This window comes from Protopterus annectens, chromosome 4.part0 (genome assembly GCF_019279795.1).
Source record: "Protopterus annectens isolate FY-2018-M chromosome 4.part0, PAN1.0, whole genome shotgun sequence".
NCBI classification, from domain to species: domain Eukaryota; kingdom Metazoa; phylum Chordata; order Ceratodontiformes; family Protopteridae; genus Protopterus; species Protopterus annectens.
The window spans coordinates 1,363,133,497-1,363,158,137 of record NC_056733.1 but is presented as its reverse complement, the minus strand read 5'-3'; the positions used below and the strand labels follow the sequence as shown (position 1 = coordinate 1,363,158,137).

The 24,641-nt window shown below is 34.6% G+C and overlaps 1 protein-coding gene across 1 annotated transcript in view; it reads right to left on the bottom strand.

Moving 5' to 3' along the window:
* LOC122799862 (short transient receptor potential channel 7-like) overlaps positions 1–24,641 on the bottom strand; it is a 1,065,642-nt gene that overhangs the window by 886,594 nt on the left and 154,407 nt on the right. Inside the window, exon 3 of the mRNA XM_044069215.1 lies at positions 510–743. Coding sequence (XP_043925150.1) covers positions 510–743 — 234 coding nt within the window. The remainder of the gene's footprint in view (positions 1–509; positions 744–24,641) is intronic.

Sequence of the window (24,641 nt, the reverse complement as noted above, 5' to 3'; positions counted from 1 at the left end):
GGGCTAGACTTCTTAAAGGATGGTGATTTGTCAGGATAAGAAGTAATACAGATAATATATTATACACACTGAGCAAGGCAGAAAAGTTTAAAATCTTGACCAACTAATGGATGCTGTTTTTATCCACTATATATGATCAGAAATAAAAATCAAATGTATTGAAGTTCCCCAAATGTCATACTGATGTAAGAGTGACAATGTGCATCAATATTATGTACCATTCCATTCTTGTGAGCATTAAATTCAGATGCTGCACAGAAAGAACATAAAGCAGCCCATTTGTTGTTTATTCACTAATATCTGCTTTATTCTATTAAGGGTCACAGGTAAATGTGAGACTATTCCAACTGAAAATGTGTGCGAGTCATGCAAATGTTCGTGGCTGGTTTACAAAAAGTGAATAGACTCCAAATAATAAAACCACATTTCCTTGTACTGACTATTCGTATATTATCCCACTGCTTAAAACGTGGAGCATTCAGCATGCAGAAAGAAATCTAATGCCTTACCATATGTGAAATATGCAACCTCCTCTGGCAGTGTGACATTGCTAAGGTCTTCTTCCTTAACATACTGGTCCACGTATTTTTGTGCTTCACTGGCTTTTAAATAAGCCATTAGTCTTGCAGTAAATGCAGCAACAAAAATTGACAACATTCCAAAATCCAAAAGATTCCAAAGATGTACCACATACTCTCGAGGGCCTTCTTCCCAAATTTCTTTGCATTCTGACCATATCATACCTAAAGTCAAAAAGAGGTACCATCATATATTACACAGCATGCATACAACAGGTGAAAAACAAAATAAAGTCATTAAAAACATGTAGATTAGCAGATCACTATCGATCTATCTATTTATCTTTACACATACCTCTCAACCAACCAGCATTAAAACATATAGCACTGGCCTTCAAAAAATCATAACAGAATGTTAGAAAGAGGAACACTTTCTTATTTTTAATAGTAGACAGTCTTTATATAGTAGATTTATATCGTTAATAGTAATGAATCTTTGTAAAGGCTTAGTTTATGTATTTAATAAAGTATGTACTTATAAACAGGTCTGACTTTATGAGGAACACCATAAATCTAGGAAGAACAAGGCCACACATTTAGACCAGGTATCACACAAGAAGTGACAAGAGGTGGAGGTGTATCAATCTACATTAAAAGTAAGCTCACCTCAAGACTGGCCAAACAATATGATATGCTAGAGGTACTCTATGTACAGCTAATCTTAGGTAAAATCCCATACCATAGCCTTGCTAGCTATAGTACCCATCTATGACTGAAGATAACCATACGACATACTTGAATGTACTGGAATCACAAACAATTCAGCACACCATATTCATGGATGATTTCAGCTATCCCACCACAACCTGGTATACATACATATCCACTAACCTGCAGACTCAAAGATTTCTGTATTTTTTTAAATTCAACCACCTTGGAACAGCTAGTCTGCACACATAATAGGAGTGCAAATATCATGGATCTGGTGCTCACAAATAAGAGGCAACATTGCACCCCCCTTCAGTAATGTCCTCACTTGTCAGATCAGAGCTGATTACAAAGTGGTAACCCCTTAAACAAATATAAAGGCTGAACACCCTGTAAAGCCCAGAAGCTTTAAGAACTTTTCCAAGGCTAACTATCTCCTGTTAAGTGAAGGTATAGCTAAATACCAAGCCCCCCAAAACTCTGAGAACATGGTGGGCTATGCAGAAATATTTTTTAAGGAATCCCTGTTCAAGCATGTAAATAACTGCATAAAAACAGCAGCACAAGACCAAAATGAACTTCTGACACCCTCCAAAACAAGACCCATTGCTTGATCACCACTATAAATAGGTTGAGCTATGCCCAAATGACAAAAAAACTGACTCATCAACAAAAACTCAGGGGACTAATCAAATCCACCTAAGCCAGCTTTGAGGCAAAAATAGCCTCCCAGACTAATGATAACCATAACATACCTTTTAATTATGTATTCAACCTTAAAGGAAACACCTAACAATGTGCTGAAGTAACAGTAAATGGAACATCTTATACCGCACCAGGGGATATAGCAAATTTAGTGGAAAATAAATTTTGCTCAAATTCATCCTCCAATTAACCTCAGTTTTCCCTTGGAAATACCCTGCCCCAGTTCTTCACCAACACTCACTAAAGAACGTGTCTTCACTGCACTCTCCAGATCTAAAACACTGCATCAATGGGTCGTGATAATATCCCAGGGTGCCTCCTAAATGCATGAAACATGACCCGTCAGGCCCACTAGAATGTCTATTCAACCACAGCCTCCATTCAGACTTCATCCTTAGGAAATGGAGGACTGCAACTATCTCACTACACAAAGGTGGACAATCAACAGACCCAGGGAACTACAGATTGTTAAGTTTGACTAGTCTTATGTGCAATGTCATGGAAAGAATTATTGTGGACCCAATAAAAAAGACATAGGAAATCTTCAAAGACTGGACCCATCCCAGTTCAGTTTCATCAAGGGCATGTCATACCTACTAAACTTGGTGGACTTCTAAAAGAAAGTTACTAGAACCATGACCAAGGGCAAAATGATACACACTGACTACTTTATTATAGACATAAATCACAAATGTAGGCATAATCCCTATGTCACCCGATGGATAGCCAAATGACCAACAGACAGGACACATGAAGTTAGGGTGGGAGAATCCACCTACACCAACAAACCTGTACTAATAGTGTCCGACAAATCTTGGTACTGTGACCTCTCCTGTTTGGAATATACTTCTCTAAAATAAAAGTAAATGCTGAGGGTGTTTGGCTGGCCAAATATGCTGATGATTGCAAGCTATGGCATAAGTTCATGGCATCCAGATCTAAGGAGATCATAGTTGCACTATATTAAGCAATTATTAGACCAGTAACAGAGTACATTGACCCTTCAGCATGTACCTGACCAAGCATTTGCAACAGTTGGAGCAGCCACAGAGATTCCTCAGTAGAAAATACAGGATGTAAATAATAAAGCCAGTGAGGACCACCTCAAAGCCCTGACCCTGTACTCTGTCTCCTACAGACTGAGGGGCAATCTATGCCTAACCCACAAAGGTCTTGTCCTGTCAAGCCCTGAGAAAACTTCTACACATTCACAAAACAAACAGCCTAGAATTACCTGATATAAGGATCTAAGCCTTGTCTGTGGCATAAACAAAACATGGTGGAGGGACAGGTATGTGTCTCAGAGTGTACTCTTTCTCTGGAACAGACTCCCCATTCATGTGAAACAGAGCTCTTCCCTAAGCCTGTTCAAATGCAGCTTGGACCAATGGATGGGAAATTGTAAATTCACATCTGGCTTGTCACCTGTGGTCCTCAGAGACAGGGGCAGTTTACAGATGCCTTAAGACACAGACATCAAACAAAGCCATTCAAACCCATTCAAACCCATGGGCATTAAAAACTGGGATAATTGGGGCATGAATGGCTAGGCTTAAAAAGGCTGTATGGTCATTAGCCAAGTAGCCTCCTATGATCCCATGTTCCATGCATGCGCCACCTCAAATTATCCATGGAATGATCTCAGTTATTCTCATTAGGGATAATATATATAATTATTGACCATGGGATTGAGAACAAAAAGGGAAATTGGCTAGGCTTAAAATGGTTATGAACCTATAAATCTTGGAGCCAAAAACAAAGCACTATGCCTAACACATAGCAGCATAGAGAAGGAAAGATTTACTGTCAAAAACCAGAAATTAAAAAAAAAAAAAAACGTCCATAACACTGAATGGAAACCATGAATTCCTGGATACTAATTAGCCATAAATGCCAAATCTGTTGAACAAATTCAAGAGATTTGACATTTATGCTGAATATCGAATGTGACATCAGTGTAGGTGTGAAATTAAACTCTTACACTGGCATTCATGTTTTAATAGGGGGGCAAGCCCCACTCCACCCATGAGGGGGCTGCGTCCCCCTGTAAGCTATATTTTCCAACTCCAAGAAAGCACTATAATGAGGAAAGGGATACATTTCCCAATCTGGCCTGTACCTCGATCTGTACACATAACATCAAGTAATTATCAACAAACGCACAGTTGCATTCACTGATATGTACTCTCACTCTCCCAATGTTCAGCAACATTCGGCAAAACGGAAATCAGCCAACTGCCATTCATCATGTCTGTGTTCACAGAATCCATCATCAACATTTTGATAGTAAACCAAGGCATGCATAAATATGTATATATATATATATATATATATATATATATATATATATATATATGTATATATATTAGTTCCCCTTTAGAATCTCAAATTGCTGAAAGCTCAAAATTCAGAAGCTCGAACCCAGAATCTCGAGTTTTCAGCAACTCAAAATTCTAAAGCAGATGTAAAAGACATGCAAACATGTCTTTACACTGTTTTTGCAAGGGGGCAAGCACCCCTGCAGCCCCCACACCCCCCCTACTTAAAAATACCAACTCTTTTTTTCAAAACAAGTTTATTGTTTTAACATATAAGAGAAATATCATAACAATTTTATACAAATAATTAAAAATAGGTATTATTATAATATTCAACAAAACAACTAAAGTATTTACAAAGACATCCACTACAATCAGATCAATTAATTAACTAAAATACTGTGCTATTGAAATTAGAATTTTTTTAACAAATTTTGTAAATTATCCCATACAATAAAATGTGATGTTTTTCTAGTTGTTCTCATTCTAATTGTGCTTGTTTCCATATGACACATTATATTCATAACATTTTGAAATTCATTGAACGAAGGAGGTGTATCTGAAATCCAATTTCTAGTTATTATTTTCCTAGCCACTGCTAGGATAGGCCATAACAAGGGAAGCTTAATCTTTTTAACACATTGGGGTACAGGTGTGTTGAATAATATAAGAGACTTAGAAATAATGAAATCTGTAAAAAGAGCCTGCAAAAATTCATTAATTGACTTCCAGTATTCTTTCAACTTCATACAGTCATAAAACATATGAGCCCAGTCAGCATTAATTTCTACATTACATCTCTTACATAGATTATCTTTATTATTAATTTTATTCATCATCAAAGGTGTATAAAAAGATCTATGTAAAAATTTCCATGTATAAAGTCTCCAGACAATGGAAGATGTAGTTCTATAAGCAGATTCCAATATATATTGTTTATCTTGTTGAGTTGGTGGGTCCCCATTAATAGAGGTGAAATAATTCCAGTATGAATCTACATTGTAAAAAGTTTCTTGTCTGATAATTTTATGTATATATCAAAGTTTACCTTTATCAGAAACTTTATGCTGTAAATTTATTATCAAGTAATCAATCAGTTTTGGAATAGATTCTTTAACTGTTATAGACATTAGATCTATTCTATCAATGAGATGTTGTCTAAAGATCTGAACCTCTAACCAGCAAGTTTCTCTTAGATCAAATTCTTGTTTTAAGAAATCTAGATTTTTAACTTTATTATCAGATATCAGCTGATACCAGTACTTTAGATTATTATCTATAGCTAAATGAGCTCCTTCAGAAGTAGATGACATAAGCATACCCTGAGTATAAATTATAGGAATACAATAAAATTCCATTCCCTATACTTAGGGTGCATGAATATAAAGTTACGATAACTAATAATAATATTTAATGGGTAACAGACCATATGTTTAGGTGTAATAGGTGAAGTACAAAATTCCTTTAGCAACCACAACATGGAGTTATTTATAATCATATTTTTATGTGTTAAGGAGATTTTCATGAAGTGCATACTAATTAGCTCCCAATAATCTTTCCATTTTGACATATGACCGATCTATTAATAAAGTAATAACTTTTATAATAGAAGAGATAATATATAAATTAAAGTCTGGAAAAGAAATACCCTTGAGACCAGCTATTAGTATGTTTCTTTAATGCAATCCTAGGTCTATTAGGTGCCCATAAGAAATTTAACATTAGTGTATTCAGGTTCTTGATAGTTATTTTTGTAGGTGAAAGTATTATTGATTGTATTAAGTATAAAATCTTGGGGAATATTATCATTTTAATAATTGTAAGTCTCTCCTCCATAGTAAAAACATATTATTCCAGGTATTAAAAAGATTTTGTATATTAAGAAAACAGGTATTATAGTTATTATATATAATAGATTTAATATCTTTAGATAGTATTATACCTAAATAAGTAATCTGACCTGAGTTGGGTACATATTTAGTAAAATCACTAATGAGAGTATTTTTTCGTGTATATATAGGTAGTATTTTCGTTTTTTCTTCATTGAATATTAAACCAGAAATACTTTTAAAATTCATCATTTTATCAAATAAAGACTGCATAGAAGAATTAGATCCTGCTGATGTAATTAGAACATCATCTGCAAAAAGTTGAATTTTTGATGTTGTATTTTCTTCTATTTCAAAACCCTCTATGTCAGTACTGTTTCTAATCAAATTAGCCCAAGGCTCCATTACTAAAGTGAATAATAGTGGAGAAAGTGGACATCCTTGCTTTGTACCTTTAAGAATGGGTATTTTTGTGAAACATATGTTCCTACCTTAATATAAGCCAGCGTTCCTTTGTATAAATGCTCAATTAAATTTACAAATGCATCAGAGAAATTTGTGCATTTCAGTAAGGTAAACAGATAGTCCCAACTTACTGAATCAAATGCTGAACCTATATCAAGACTAATAAGTGTTAAATCTTTCTTTTTCCTATTTGCAAAATCAATTAATGTTAAAGTTCTTCTTATATTATCAAAAGTATTTCTATTTACAATGAAGCCCGTCTGATCTATGTCTATAATGCCGGGATAATTGTCTTCAATCTATCAGCAAAATACTCATAAACATTTTATAATCAACATTAAGTAATGAGATGGGTCGATATGAAGAACATCTAGTTGGATCTTTATTAGGTTTTAAAATTGGTGAAATAAATGTATATTGCCAAGATGGGGGTTATTAACTCAGTTTGGGCCAGAATAAAACCTTATGTATTAATGAATATGTAGTTTTAGAAAGGATTTTATATATCTCTGGTATAATACCATCATTACCCGGTGCTTTGTTTGATTTAAGCTTATTTATTTGTGTAATAACTTCTGTATATGAAATACTCTTGTCCAATAGTTTAATCTGTTGTTTATTAAGCTTTTTATTCATGTTTGTGGTTATAAACTCCTTTATTTTATCTTTAGGTTCCATGTTAATGTTGTTATGGTTAATCTTGTGAAAGTGATTTCTAAATTCATCCAGTATTTCTGGTATACTAGAAACATTCTTCTTTTCCTTAGAGAAAAGATTTCTTTGATATGGTTTTGTTTATTCAATCTTTTGTTTTATTTTTAAGTCTATGTAAGTATTTGGGGCTTATTGAATAAGACAAAACTTGTATTTCTCTAAAGTTATTTTAACTTTATGAGTTAAAATTTCTTTGTATTTCTCATTTAGTTTGTTTATTTCTTCAATAACTTTCTTGTCCATAATATTTTCTTTATTATTATGTTTATAAGAGTCTAGTTTACTTTGAATATCTAACAATTCCTTATCCCAAGATTTCCTTTTGTTATTATACCATCTGATACTTTGTCCATATAGATATGATTGTAAGGCATCCCAAACATAGACAATGGAGACTTCAGGAGTATTATTTATGTCTAGAAAATGTTGTACTTCTGAAAGTATATATTCTTTATAGTCTTTTAGCTGAGTTAAGTATGCTGGTATCCTTTTGATCTGAACATTATGAGTATTTTTTATCATGAATTCAAAAACAATTGAGTTATGATCAGATATAGGACATGAAATGATTTTGGAATTAATTAAATCTGTTACCATCTGGTTAGAAATAAAGACCCTATCTATTTTTGAATAAGTTTTGTATCTGTTAGAAAAAAGGTGTATGGTAATGATTTTGTCTCTATCTGATTATTAATATCATTCAAATGATAAGAATTAGCAAAATAATTTAAATGTTTTGCATTAGATGTAATTCTTCTTTTCTTTATAGTGGTAGTATCACTTTCATGTAGTATACAATTAAAATCACCAGCTAAAATAATATCCCCTACAGAGAATGATATGATCTTATCAATATGATGTTTCACTGTATTAATACCAATTCCAGGTATCCAATATACATTAATTAAAGTGTAAGTCTTCCCATTAATTTGTATTGTAACCATACAAAACATTCCTTTGTCATCCTGATAAGACTTAATGGTTTTAGGAATGGGCATACTTTTATTCCATAAAATAGCCACTCCTCTTTTTTCTGAGTGTGCTCTGAACTAACCAATACTGTATACTTATTAGTGGCTAGTTTATCAATATCTTTTTCAAGAGATGGGTTTCTTGCAGGAAGACTAGATTGGCCTTGTGTAGATTAATGTATCTTATTAGGCTTGCCCTTTTACACGGATTATTCAATCCATTAATGTTTAAAGAAATTCCTTTTAAAGATGTCATTTGGCATTTTTACAACTCAAGAATCTTATGATGCAAATAACAAATAACAAGATAAATAATGTTACATCTCCTCTTTTAGGTGTACCTTTAAATATAGCTGTATTTATTAAATCTCTTATGGGATTTTGTATAGGATTCAATTTTGTTTGTAGTGACAATGAGTGTACAAAATATATTGTGGATGTCAAAACTATATACATATAACAATGAACAAGTGAAAATAATGTAAGGATTAAACCTTGCATCCCGCCTGGAGTTGAAAACTCCAACTTAGAGCAGTATTTACTACTCAAGTTAACCCCCTACCCTAAGCAGCAGTACCTCAGCTACCACCTTATCAATTTAATACTAGTTATATTTAACTGAGGTTAACAGTTTTCAATTCGATTATCTATCAAGACAAAACTACACATTTGGTAAAACAGCATCATATAAACTAAAATAAACTTTTTTTTTTTTTTTTTTAAAACTGTTCATACTATTATATAGATCTATGTAATATATAACACTTGTATTCTAATAGCATTCAAATAATCTTAATGTTAGAAATCAAGAGGAGAGAAAATTATGTTCTAACATTCATTTAAATCAAAAACTTTGGCTAATATGATTCAGACATTACATGCATTAAGATGCATCTATTTTCTGTCATGTGAATTCTATCAACAGCTTCCAAAAAAATCTTGAATTGTTTGTATATGAGCATTTACTTAAACTCATTATTGTCAATAGAGTAAAATATTGTATTCATAAAAATTATTATAAATCATATTGCATAGTTATGCAGATTCTCAGAAACACCTGCGTTATTACCTAAAAAAAAAGCCATCACACACATAAACACAGACACACACACACATACATATACACACACACATATATACACACACACACATACCCACACACACACACACATACATATACACATACACATATATACATACATACACACACACACACACACACACACACACACACACACACACACACACACACATACACACACACACACACACACACACACACACACACACACACACACATACACATATATATATATATATATATATATATCTGATCTCACTGAGTTGTGTCTTTGTAGAGCACTATCCTACTTGCTGTCCCTAGAATAAATCTGTCTGCTTTATACAAAATAATGCACAGCAAACACATATTAGTAACCAGATTTTACAATCATGCTAACCTACTGCTTTAAAATATATCACATGACATTTCTTCCAGAATAGAGTTATAAGATTATTTATGCTTGTCAATCAGATGAATTAAATGAGTTATAGTAAAGTATATGTTTGGGACACAAGTTTTTAACACAGATTATTATGCTACTGTTAAGTAGATTTTCAAAAACATTTAAATAAATGTTTCATTTTCTATGCCTTCTAAAATAAGATATTTACTTGCTACAAGAAACTACATCATCTAAACTCATCATAACTGACACATTTTATGAATAGAGTATTTTTCCTGAATCTGTGGTGTGTCAGTGTGATAACCTTGTCAATGTTTATACTAACTGCTTTCAGTTTCTCTGTGAAAATTCTGTGAGTGAAGCTTCTGAGGAAACTCATGGACACTGTGCATGAGACAGCCCACATCCCAGATTGTCTCCCTTAACATTTTATGGAAACTTATTAAAACTTGTGGCAAACATTCATTTTGTCAATAGAGTAAAATATTGTATTCATAGAAATTACATATTGTATAGTTATGCAGATTCTCAGAAAAAAAAGCCATCACACTCACACACACACACACACACACACACACACACACACACACACACACATATATATATATATATATATATATATCTGATCTCACTGAGTTGTGTCTTTATAGAGCACTATCCTACTTGCTGTCCCTAGAATAAATCTGTCTGCTTTATACAAAATAATGCACAGCAAACACATATCGGTAACCAGATTTTACAATCATGCTAACCTACTGCTTTAAAATATATCACATGACATTTCTTCCAGAATAGAGTTATAAGATTATTTATGTTTGTCAATCAGATGAATTAAATGAGTTATAGTAAAGTATATGTTTGGAACACAAATTTTTAACACAGATTATTATGCTGCTGTTAAGTAGATTTTCAAAAACATTTAAATAAATGTTTCATTTTTATGCCTTCTAAAATAAGACATTTACTTACTACAAGAAACTACATCATTTAAACTCATTATAACTGACATATTTTATGAACAGAGTATTTTTCCTGAATCTGTGGTGTGTCAGTGTGATAACCTTGTCAATGTTTATACTAACTGCTTTCAGTTTCTCTGTGAGAATTCTGTGATTTGAAGATTCTGAGGTAACTCAAGGACATTGTGCATAAGACAGCCCACATCCCAGATTGTCTCTCTTAACATTTTGGCGGAAACTTATTAAAACTAGTGACAAACATTCATTTAGCAGTGTAAATGCATCTAAACATGACAGAACCTCCACAATGTATTCCACAGATCATCACAGCCTCTATGCAAGTGAAATTAAACTCAAAATTACCAACAAGCAATAAAACTCAGCATTCTTCTCCCAACTCAATTTTCATACAAATACTATTATTCACTGTGCCCACACAGTCAAAAGCATTTCTATATATTAATAAAGAAAAGAAAAGAGAGTAGAAAATAAAAGGGAGTGAGGCAGAAATAAAAAATGTAAGAGAAAGCTGTAAGAAGTATATACAATGGAATGTTACTTACTGTTTATATTAATAGAGTTAAAAATAAAACATATTATTTACTCTTATTTAGTTCTGATTATTATTAGTTAAAGCATGACAGATTATTTACAAACAAGCATAAGCAGTATAATCAAGAAAGTATAATTAGAAATAGCATTTGAAGAACTTATAAACTTTTACAAGAAATAAATATGTTATTATTCTATTAATGATATTTTCATTACTGTTCTCTTCTCCCCTCCCCACCCTTTACCCACTACATAATCTAAATAGAATGTCATTGTTTAAACAAAGAAAATAATAAAAGAAGAAGGAAAAAAAAAGATAAAGATAAAAAAATGTATCAAATTACAAACCTTACTTTTTTCAGAAAGAAAAACAAATCGAGTCACAGCCTGCCATTAAATCCTCAGGCATTTTGACTGGTTATGAAACAAAACATTTCTTTGCACATAGAGAATAACTTTGATTAAATCTTTTCCAAAATATTTGTGGCTTTCTGGAAATGCAGGAACTATATTCAAAAAGATTAATAATGAACTAAAATGATGAGAGAGAAAAAACATATAACATATCATTTGTTTTTAGTCTCTTCTTCTTCTCTGAAGTCTTCCAGGAAGCTTCAGTTGCCAATCTCTTTAATGAAGAACTAGCCCATTCCATTTCTTCTATTTTATCCAAAATCCTTTTTTCTTTGACAAACAGTAAAGCAGAGACTAAATCATCGAAGACCTTAGGACCATCAGGAAGGAAGATTTTAAGCTTGGCAGGAAACAGAAGGTATGTTTTAAACTGTGCTTTTTTAAGCTCCCTTATTAGTAACAGAAAAACTTTTCTTTTAGCAATTACCATGGAAGAATAGTCATTGTCAAAACGCACAGTTGTCTCATTAAACTTAACAGGAGCTTTAGCCCAAGCAGATTTAAGAACCATCCCTTTATCAAAAGATGACAGAAATCTAACTATAACTGATCTAGGATAGTTTTTGTTAGAGTTAGTATTAGCTATAGATCTATGTGCTCTTTCGATACCAAAAGAGAATGCTTCTGGTAAATCTAAAGTTTTAGGGAGCCATGTTGTTAAAGAAGAAGTAATATTGTTACCTTCAATATTTTCTGGCAGTCCAAAAATCCTAATGTTATTGCGCCTAGATCTATTTTCCAGGTCATCCAGCTTTGTTTGTAAATGTGTATTTTGTTTCAGCAGAAACTCAATGTTGATTTCCTCTTCTTGTATTTTATTTTCCATGTCATTCACAGCTTCTTCTCTGCCTGTCATCTGGATCTTCTGTTGTTGCAGGTCCATATGTAACAAGTCTATTTGTTTTGTAGTTTTTCTATGAAAGTGTCTATTTTAGTATCCATTTTATCCATCTTAGCAGTAAGTTGCTGGACTATAATTATCAGAGACTGATGTTCTTTCTTGATGCTGAAGTCTTGAGAATTTGTCTTACTGGAACTCATTTCAGACTGATAAACTGACAGGAAAATTTCCAAAGTAATTTCTGACAGGAATATTATTAAGATTTCCTTTCTTTTTTAGATATAGTTCAAGAACTATATAAAACAAACATAGTTAGAAAGAAAATTACTTCAAGAATTAATTTTTTAAGTAATTAATTCCTGTCAATGTAATGAAATTGGTGGAGCTGAAGAAATCTGCTGCTATCCTGTGTTCATCCTTGGCCACGCCCCCAAAAATACCAACTCTGAGATCACACTATATCGGGGATGAGGGAAAATCTCCTGTTCCGCACTGTATAAAGAAGCACACAATGGGAGAATTTCTGTTCCTCCATTATAGTGCGGTCACGGAGATGGTATATTTCAGCAGGGATAGTGTAGGGGGACTTGCTCCCCTGCATGCGTCAGTAACCTTTTTTTTTTTTTTTGCTGTCTCCCCTTCACGAGTTCGAGTTACTGAAACTCGAGATTCTAAGCTCGAGCCTCTGAATTTTGAGCTTTCAGTAACTCGAGCTTGTGAAGGGGAACTCTCTCTCTCTCTCTATATATATATATATATATATATATATATATATATATATGTGTGTGTGTGTGTGTGTGTGTGTGTGTGTGTGTGTATGTGTGTGTGTTTTTCCTTACTAATTTAGCTGACATTTAGGAAGTACAAAATACAAATTCCAGTAATCATAATGAGATGTAGATAAAATAATGTGCTTAGCCAATCTTATTAACCAAAGAAAGGAACAAACTCCTCATACTATGTTGATCAGTTGATGTCTGCTAATCTGTAATATAACTGCCAAACATGAGACAGGAAATAGTAAGTGGATTTAATAATAAGGATGAAGTGTAAGTAGGAGATATCCTGATCCAGGCGCAGGACATTATCTATGTCCATATCAATTAATAAAGTGAGTCTAAGGAGACTAGGAAGCCAATCTTCTACTGATTTCCTTATGTAGTTGATTGTTGGTTACATTGTTCACATATATATGTGTATATATATATATATATATATATATATATATATATATATATATGTAAACACATCTATAAATATCAATACATATATATACCAAATATGTATATATCAACCGTCCATTACTCAGAGAAGATAAACTTTTTCATGAAAACAAAATACACCAGCACTACAAGAAATCCAGCTACACTAAAATAATTTTAGGTACGATAAAGCTCTTTTTGATTGAAATCACAGTGGCATGGCATGTTCTTGTTTGTAAACATGAACTTGATACAGTTTGATTACTTTTACATAAATGTAAATTTGTCTGTCACAAGTGATAACTCAATAAAGGTGTTTAAAAAATAAAGCTTCCTCACTTAAAATCATTTGCATTATTGCTATATTTTTATGGTGTTGGCCTTTCTATATACATTGTGTGTGTGTGTGTGTGTGTGTGTGTGTGTGTGTGTGTGTACATATATATATATATATATATATATATATATATATATATATATATATATATATATATATATATATACAGAGAGAGAGAGAGAGAGAGATGAGTTTCTGTGTTTATATCTGTATATAACACTGAAAATGTACTAACATGATTGCTATTGCCCTGTGCATCAAATCATGTCTTTTTCATGTGGGAAAATAAGTGCAGGCCACCTAATTCTAACTTTAGTTACAAACCGCTTTTCCTACCAATCATTCAATATAATTAATTAAGTAAACAAACAAATAAACAAATAATCAAAGAAATAAAATAAAAGTGAAAAGGTAAGTCAATTAAAAAGTATGTTATTCAAGAACCCTCCACCCCACCCCCACCCAGCTGAACTACATTAATAATTCTTAATACAGTAATAATAATAATAACAACAATAATAATGAATACTAAAGAAAAACAGCAGTGTGCGCAGCACATAATACAACAAAGACACTCAAACCTCAGTAAAGGTCACACACACACACACACACACACACACACACACACACACACACACACACACACACTTAAACAAATGCAGTAGGAAGACCCCGCTAGGTTTTGATTGACCTCAAAGGGAAGTGTGAAGATACTGTAGACAACCGCTGAAAAAGTAAAACTTTGTATGAATACAGCTATATATTAAAATAAAACTCCAATTCTCACAAATATTATCATTGGAACAAAAGTAAGTAAAGTCACCGAGCAAACCAACCTCGTATCCAACTTTAAAAAGAAGGATAGACTGGGAAGGTTATTACTCCTTGTATATGTATATTTGTCATTCCTTGGGAGTTGCCAGCAAAATAAGTACCCTTGAGATCATCTTTAGGATGCAATAAGCATGGTATAAGCCAGTTTAAGAAAAATGAAGGATGTGAGGACAGTAAATGTTTGTGCTTGCATATAAGTGTTGTTCAGTTTTTGGAGCTGTCACTAAGATAATTAATCTTCTGAGTATTTGTACGGCTGTCCCTGGAAACTATTTTCCATCTGCGAGGCTTTGTGCTACTGGTATATGTCTCCTCATCATGACTCATTTGCATGCAAGAATTTATTACAGGTGTTGTGTAACATTAATACATATTTATAAACTATGGTGTGGCAATAGTACACAACTGTTTTGCAGGACGATCCCTTCCATCCTGATATTTCATACCAAAATAGCATACTTTAAAAGGCTAACCATGTATAATCAATTACTTCAACTGAGCAGAGGAAAGCACAGTTGTGTAATTAAACTTACCATAACAGTAGATATTCTAATGTATCAGACTTACAGTAAGTTTATCACACCCCACTCTCCCCACATAGGTCAGCATTTCAAATCCTGGGGCACCTTCCATGCACTCATTCCACCAGAAATGAGACAGACTCGTCATATAAAAGGGAGGAGGAGCTCTAAAGGCTTCGGAGCATTTTTTTACCCAGAAGCCGCAACAGCCCTGAGTATATGTGCAAGGAAACTAAGAGAATAATAACAAAACTATATACAGAACAGTGGAAATGAACACGCCCCAATAACTTAGTATAGAAACATCAGGACTAGAGGGCTGAGGAGAGGAATGGCTACTGCAATGGTGACCCATTAGGACATCTACTCTTATGGTAAGTTTACTTAGTCAACTGCACTACATTCATGAATGCATCACTGTTGCTATAGCCTAAGCTATAAAGCCAAATTTCCATAGCTTAGATAGGAAAAGGAAATAAGGGGGTAGGCCAATGCCTAAGTCCAGTAGGCCATGGAGTAACACCTAGCAAAGTCTGTTCTAGATCTAAAAAAATAATCCAGTTACATGCTTACATACATACATGCATACAAATATTTCAAGCATGGGCCATAATGCCTTTTGAGCCCGCCAATATACCAAAACAGTTGTTCCCATATTAAGTGTCTGGGCTGTTCTTAAAATATCTGAACTAGTGCTTGCTTTAATGTAATTTGGTAGTCTGTTCCATGCATCAGCTGCTCTCTCAGAGAACCATTTAATTCACTTCTCATTTCTATGGAATATTCTATATAGGACGTCTGATGATTCTCTACTAGTTTTTGATAACCCCAAACATTCCAACAGGTAGTTGTCTCTAAATGCCCTATGTACCTGTATAAAGTCTCCTCTTAAGTATTTGAGACACTGTACAAGTTCAAATATTTTAATATTTCATAATAATTTAAATTTTCACATCCATATATGTCATTGGTATATACTGGCTGTACTCTTTCCAGTTTATTCATGTATGTTTTCTTATAAGGTTTCAATTTTGTTAGTCATACTCATGTTTGGATCTAATCTAATTAACAAGCAATGACTTCATCATTTCTTATTTCCTAGGCTAATCTTTTTATACAACCTATAGGTCTATATCTATCAATAATCAATTGGCTTATATAATTAGGAAAACTCATACCTGGATCTGCTCATATACCTAGGTCCTTAAATAAATCTACAGTTTCAAACACTGTGTGCTCTGTTAAATATTCACATTTCAGTTTATGTCTCACAAGTCTCATATGCCTAGTTTTTGATCAATCTATTGGCATATTATTCTCCTGTACCCAAATAATCAATTTAGTCAAGTTATTTTGCAGACATGCTCTATCTGTAACACATACAGTATAATCAGTTTACCCAGTTTCAAATCATCTGAATAGAGACTGTAAAACACCTCAGATGAAAAAGATAAGTCTGAAAGATACAATCTAAACAAGCATGGGCCTAGGACACAGCCCTGTGGGACACCCTGATTGTAAACAAGAATTTTTCATGTCCAATTGCTGTGTGATACTTGCCATGTCCTATTTGTAAGGCATGTAGCTATCCATCTTATCAAGAGTATATCAATACCTAGTTGTTCTAATTTATTGATCAGTGTTTTGTGAATGAACCAGTCAAATGCTGAAGTTAAATCCATATAAACTACACCACAGCACAATTTTTCATTTATAGCTGTTACTATATTGTTAGAGAACATCATGTTACAGGTGGTAATAGATCTATTTTCAACATATGCATGCTGATATATTGTTTCAAGTCCCAACATTTCCAATTCTGTCAATAATTTATCCAATATCACCTTTTTCATTATTTTTCCAAAACATGAAAGTAGACGTAAGGGTCTATATGACTCTGGGTTTTTCCTACTCCCTTTTCCCAACACAGGTTTAATAAGCACATGTCTCCAATCTTGGGGAATCTCCCCATATCTATAGGGTCCCAATTAGAACAACGAAAATGCAATATATCGAATGGCTGACAAGTTGAATATTCCGTACTTCGAGATCAGTTTTGTGATGTACAGTGAAGATCGGAAAGTTTTTCCTTTCCTCACTGTAGTGTGATCTCAAAGTTGGTATATATAATTAGCAGGGGGTGTGGGGGGCACAACCACCCACAAAACCGATTTTGAGGTCCGGAATATTCGACTTTTCAGCCGTTCGATATATTGCATTTTCGTTGTTCTAATAGGGACCCTATTTATATGACCTAGTAAATAAAAGATATAATGAAACTAGAAGTTCATGCTTAAGTTGTCTAAGGTCATTATTATCTATTCTGTATCCTCCCAGTGCTCTGTTTGGATCCAGTTTGCGTAGTACCACCCCTTTTGTGGAGACAAACTCTTTTACATAAGATTTTGTAACTATATCTATAATTTGTTGTGTCTGTGAATAAAGTTTAGAATCTATACACAGTTTATCATTTTGTATGTTTTTACTCATTCCACATCTTATGTGTCTATAAAATGTTTTCCTTTATGCCCAATATCTTTATATACATTTTCTTCAAATTTTTCCTGATCTTGCCTCACACTGTGCTTAATTTGTTTGTCCAGCTTGTTTCAAAGTTGTAGTTTGCATTTTATTTATTTATTGGCTTTTGTTTCCTGGGATAGTCCACTGGGCCAGTAAGAGCCCATTTTCAGTGGAAGCCTGGAGAGCAAAGCTCCACATACAACATAAATACAGTCATAGAACAGGATTTAACATTTGTAAAGTTCCATAAAATATGCACATGGAGAAGTAATTGAGAATTAGTTAAAGTAAATGTAAAAATAGGATTTGGCAGTAGTTACAATTAAAACAAACTTTGTAATACAAAGTTAGAGATGTCATATGTAAAAGAATAATATCGTATGACAGTATTGCAATAAAAGTAGTAAGTTTCTTAAGATATTGTACAGTTAGTGGTCATTAAAAACAGGTAAGAAGAATATATAGTGAATAAGAGAAATCGAAATAAGAATATATTCAAAAAGTAGGGGTTGTCAAGTTTTAAAGGGCAGTGGATTGGTGCAAGAGCAGATCCAGATAGACGGAGGTAGTCTTGTAAAGAACTTTTGAATGATGCAAGGTTTTGATTAAATCTAACTGCTGGTGGTAGATCGTTTCAGGCTTTGGCTACAGAACAAGTATAACAAAACTGACCAGCAGGTAGGTTGGACTTGTATACCTGCAAAAGTTGTTGATTTTCAGATCTGAGAGACCTTTTGGGTAGATAGTTGCTAATTAATGAGGTGAGGGTGGGAGAAGCTAAAGGTTTGTACATTAATTTATGTGGAATTGTTGGTTGCAGGAACTAGAGATAGTTTGGGAGTTCAAGTCACTTAAAGGAGTATAAAGCTGTACAGTGATAAGTGGAATCTTTAGCATTTATAGCAAGCTCAGTCACTTTGTTATAACACATTTCAAGCTCAGTTTTTAGGGAGAATTGTAGGTTAGTAAGTAATGGGGCACCATAAATGAGAGAGGGAATTGGAAGCAAAGGTTTGTTTAGTGGAGGGGCTAAGAAACTGTGCCTATAAAGAATGCCTAGCTTTTGGTGTGTTTTGTTAAAATTTTTCTGGATATGCATGTCAAATATTAGCTGTTAATTTATCATTACTCCCAGTAGTTTAGTGTAAGTAATACCTTCTATTATCATTTTGCTTTGAAAAAGAATGATATAATGGGCCTTGTCTATGAGGATTTTTTTTTCTTTGGGGTAAATAGAAGTAGCTTGATTTTATTTGGATTAAGTGATAGGTGATTGTTACTGAGCCAGGTCTCTAAGGACGTAAGGGCCGTTTGAGTGATATGGTGAAGATCAGAGATGGAAATCACAGAGCAGATAAAAGTAGAGTCATCAGCTTATTGTATTAGAGATCTTTAACTGTATGAAGACTGGAGACTATTAATAAAGATGCTGAAGAGGTGGGGTCCTAATATAGAGCCTTGTGGGGCAACAGTAGGGTTGTTGAGGTATGAATAAAAGGGAGTTTTTCCATTTAACTGCCTGTTGTTTAGCTGATAGGTAACTTGAGAACCAGATGAGAGTGGGACTGGGAACATCAGCTTTTGAGAGTTGATTTAAAATTAACAGGTGAAAGATTGCATCAAAAGTCTTTGATAAGTCTTGAAATAGGGAAGAAACAATTTTGCCTGAGTCTCTGGCTTTATTGATTATGTTTGTGAAAGAGATCAAGGCACGCATAGTACTATGACTTGGTCTAAAACCAGGTTGTGTAAGAGATAGAATCTAGTTATTAAGGAGAATGTTTATAATTTGTACATGAATGCATTTCTCAGGAGCTTGGAGATGGGAGAGAGAATGGGTATAGGATGGCAGTTGAAGATCTCAGTAGAGTTGCCGCCTTTATGGAGGAGTAGAATAAATATCTTTTTTTTATTTTTTTGGGATATAGGATTCAGGGATGGATCTGTTGACTAGTAAAATGATTGGGTAGGCGATGACATCAGCAGCTAGTTTTAGATACTCTGTGAGTAGGCTATCTGCTTCACTGGAGCTAGGTCTGACTTTAAGGAAGAGGCTTTTATAGTAACAGTTGGAAATGGTTTAAGTGGGAATGTGAGTGGTGGCTGAGTGGCTGTTTCATGAGAATTGGGTAAGAAGGAAGAGGAAGAAGAGTGGGTGGGAGGTGATGGTCTAAGTGGACTGTTAGAATTATTTGAAAGTGCATCAAAAAGAGATTGGTAAAAGTTGGCAGTGATGTTTGATATTATATTAATAAAATGAGAGTTAAAGAGGTTGTCTGTTTGTGGTGGAGTTTTATCTAGATGTGGACATGAGTTGCTACTACAGCCTGGAATTAGGAAAGACATTATGGACGCCCAGAATATTTGGGGGTTCTGCTTATGATTAGTTTGAAGAGTTAGATCATAGTCTTTTTTATATTTGGATACTTGTCTTTTTTACTTGGTTGTGAATCTGCTTGAATTTCCAGTCTCCACCTTTATTATTTGTGTCTCACCTTAATCAGGTATTTTGTTCTTGTGGAAATATATCTCTCTGGCATTGTATGCCTAAATCCTAAGGTTAAACATTTTTTGTTTGCACTCAATTTCTCTTTCAAAACTTTTGTCATTCCTTTTGCAGTTTTCCACATGAACGCATCACTCCAATTAGTTTTACACAGTGACTGTTTTGCTTCCATATAATCTGTTATTAATCTTCTGTATACCGGGTTAGATTTCAGTTTGGCAGAAATATGTGCCAACAAATTAACCTTTATAAGCCCATGATCATTGTATATCAATATAGTAATGGTGATAAACTTGACATGAAGTAACAGCAATTTCTTTAGGAACACAAACAATGTCTAGACAGTCTAGTATGTTCCATTCACTTGTAGTTTTTTTTTTTTTCCTTACAGTCTGAAGCAGTTTGCAATGCTTTGCCAAAGAATGTATAGAGAACAAAGTTGCTGCTTCTCGAATAATTTTAGAATTCAACTTTTTGCAGAAGCTAATATTCTTGTTGAATGAGTTCTAAACAGTGGAAGTGTTTTTTTTTTTAAGAAATAGTATTCTTTGACGTTGGTTGTCCTTTTGTCTTACCTTCGTAAGAGACACAAATGTCTTTAAAGGTCGAGTTTTGTGTAGATAGTATCTGCCCAGCCTGTGTACATACAAAGTGTGAATAATCCATTTTCCCTCATTCTTTGGTTCAGGAAATGGCTGACAAATGTACCTCTAGAGAAGAGGATGACAAACTATTGGACAATAACTCACATAAATAATCAAGCTGTAGGGGCATCACCATAGCTGATGATCCTGTTTCCTTTATTGCAACAACTAAAAAATGTTTTCCACTTATCCACTTATGATTTCCTAGTAGAAGGTTTTCTTGCTACCTTTAGTACCTGCAACATCTCTGCATACAAAAAAATGCCTAAAAGGTATTAAAATTGTATCATACAGACTGCTAGTTCAAGGGTTTGTATCAAACACACCCTGTCTTATGAGTGTAAATCCACCAGATTAAAGAGAAGGGAGAATCACTGTTGTAGTGGCAAGAAGACAGTCACTACTACAATTTTTGGGGAGGCTGAAGTTTTATAGGAATCCTGGTAATCAGCGGAAAGTGTAGAAAAGAGTTCTAGAGCATTCTTGCCCACGACAATAAAAAAATATCTTCCATAGGATCGTAGGATCATATGAACTTACTTGCAAGCCTAGCCAAGAATTTAGCCCATGTTTCGACAAGTCAGCACCAGATGCCCCTGGCCAGCAAGGACATAGGTGGAATACCAGAGGTATATTTTCTGTAACCCATCCAGTTATCCAGGTTGTGCTTAAAAAGGGTTAATGAGGTACTCTGCTTAATGTGGAGAGGGAGTCTATTCCATAGACCGGGGAGTCTCTGGGACTCAAATCTGTCCCGTCAACAAGCCCTATTGATGTCACAGAACAGGCTGCTGTCACACATGTGGGTTACTCTAGTGGAGTTTGACTTGTGGATATGCAGCAGTCCCATCTAGGCAGGGTCTGAGATTGCTTTGTATGCCAGACAGAGGTCATCTCTCAGGAGCCTGTATGAGACTGAGTAGAGGGAAACGGCTTTTAGCTTATCTGTCTAGGGTAGATGTTTGAGGCCTTGGATACTCCTGGTGAGGAACGTCTGTGGTCTCTCCAGCTGCTGTATGTGCTTTGTGAGATACATGCCAAAAGGGGCATTGTACTCAATAATGGGTCTTATAATGGAAGAATACGGGGATGTTATAACCTCCTTGCCTCTGGATGAGATGCCCTTACTAATGAGGTGGGCCATGTAGAAAGATTTCTGTACAACTGAGGCAATATGGTAGTCAAAAGTCAGATTTGCTATCAACCTGGGTGTCCAAGTCCCTCACGACTGATTGCGAGCTTAGGACCTTGTTATTAATGTGATAATTTGTGGGGACATCACTCTCCCCAAAGGGGATGATGATGCATTTTTTGGCACTTAATTTGAGGCCACGTTCCAGGTCTGTTTGAAAGGAATCCTGAAGCTGAATTTTTCTAGCTACCTTTTCTAAAAAGAAGACAATAGATGTGTTTGACGTGTTCCCAATTTTGAAAAACCAGAGAATGAAGTTTTCATGTGTGTTTGTGTGTGTGTGTGTGTGTGTGTGTGTGTGTGTGTGTGTGTGTGTGTGTGTGTGTGTGTGTGTGTGTGTGTGTGTGCGTGCGTGTGTGTGTGTGTTTGGGGGGGTTCTATTCTGGTCCTGTTGAGCTTGTTTGTAATAGGGTCTTGCACTGATGGAATGAATACAGCCTGAGGAGTGATGCTGACTTGAATTTCTACCTCCAAGGAAATCACTGCCAGTGCAAAGTGGGTAGGCTCTCATATCTCCCTTTTTTTTTTTTTTTCATTTTTCTTTATGTGGCACATCACTGTGGTATTGTATGTCCATACCAGCAGAGGTCCTGGAGGCCAGATATGATTAAAGGACTTCAAACATTGATAACAAGGAGTTGGGGGTTGGCATAATGGTTTAGGTGCTTACCTTACAGATGCAAGGTACACAGTTTGATTCTCACTTTTGATGGAAATTGGCTAGGCTTAACATGGCCTGGAAGGGCATCTAGCCTAGTATTAACCTATGAAGAGTTACTATCTCCTTGGCTTTTGTGTGCTTGTGTCTGTCTACAGAGTCCCATAGAGCTTGATCTTTTGCCTGTTTTGATACCATGCCCCATACCACAGCTGAAGCATTTCTGCTACTGAATTGGGGTGGGGGTAAAGGAAGAATGGAATGCCTGGATTATTAATTTAAAATTAAAACAAGATCTGAAAAGTCAATGGGTATAACTACTGGTCTAGACTGATCCGAGGCACCAGTGAACTTTCCTCAGTTATAGTCTTGCAAAAGGGAGCATATGTATCATCAATGTCATGTACTCCAGAAAAGTGAAAAGACCTCTTGCTGATGTTTGCTTTATGCTGGAGAAGTCCAGGAAAGTCGTCAGAACATTTCTACTTTTTGGGGAGGAGGGAAGGGGGTCTCTACTTAAGTTTGAGTCCATCACGCATCTCAGGAAAACTATTCTGTGTGATGGGATGAGTGACGACTGCTGCAGACTGATGTGAAATTCCAGATTGAGTAGAAGCTCCTCCACAGTTGTTAGGAGACTCTTTACAGCTGGAAAAAGAGTCAGCAAAGATAAGACAAACAGCCCAGTATTGGGAAAATGTGTATGTCTTGCAGTCTACAGCAAGCAATGACTGGACTATTAAATACTCTTGGTGCAGTACATAGTCCAAAGGATAAAACAGAGAACTGATAAACTAAGCCAGCCACAACCGATCTTAAGAAATAACATAACGACCTGGCATTAGAAATATCATGACTGGCATCCTTTAAATTCAGCCTTAACATGAAAGCCAGACATGGGATCAATGACATAATATTTTGAAGTGATAACATATTGATCTTGTGGGTTTAGGGCTGAAAGATCCATTACCAGATTCCAGATTTTTTCTTCATTGGTATCTAGAAAAAAACTTTGTATAATAACCTTTGCTAGAAGATTTTAAGGCACTGGTTCTATTACTCCTTGAGTGAGCATAATGAACATGACTGGAGAAAAAAGAACAATCTGCTTATCTTGGGCAGGAAAAAATTAACTTGAGATGAGGGAGGGATTCCCATTACCAAGAATACCTTTCCTGAATTATCCTCAGAACCCACTAGAGATGATTTAGAAACAAAAAGGAAAGTTAATGTCTGAAGGATATGCATATGTTGCCAGGCTGGGGGTTTGGTGACTGAAACAGTGGAATAGTCATACTGTCTAGAAAGACTGTCTTTGATTTTTTTGAGGCTTTTCCCTTCATTTTATAGTTTCTGTTCCATTGCTTCCCACCCTGATAATGGGACTGTTGCTGCATAAAATGTTTTTGTGGAAGCGGGCTGAAGACAGGGAGGAGGAGGGGGAGGAGATTTTACAAGGTTTGAAAAAGGAGTTGAAAAATCTGTGTCAGTTTTTCACTTTTTCTCAAACTTCTTAAGCACCACAGCTGCAGAAGAGCCAAATAGGGAGACTTTTTAAGAGAGAATTAAAATTATCAGATCTGAATTCATCAGGGAGGCTTTGAAAACAATGTTATGCGATTCTTTTCTAAGTAATCCAGAAGCAGAAGCTCTAGAATCAGAATCAGTGGCATCCTAAGCACATTTAAATATGTTTTGTAACCTGAAAAAGTGAGAAATGACTGTCACTGAAGCATTTGAAGAACTTTTTACCTCAGCAGAAGG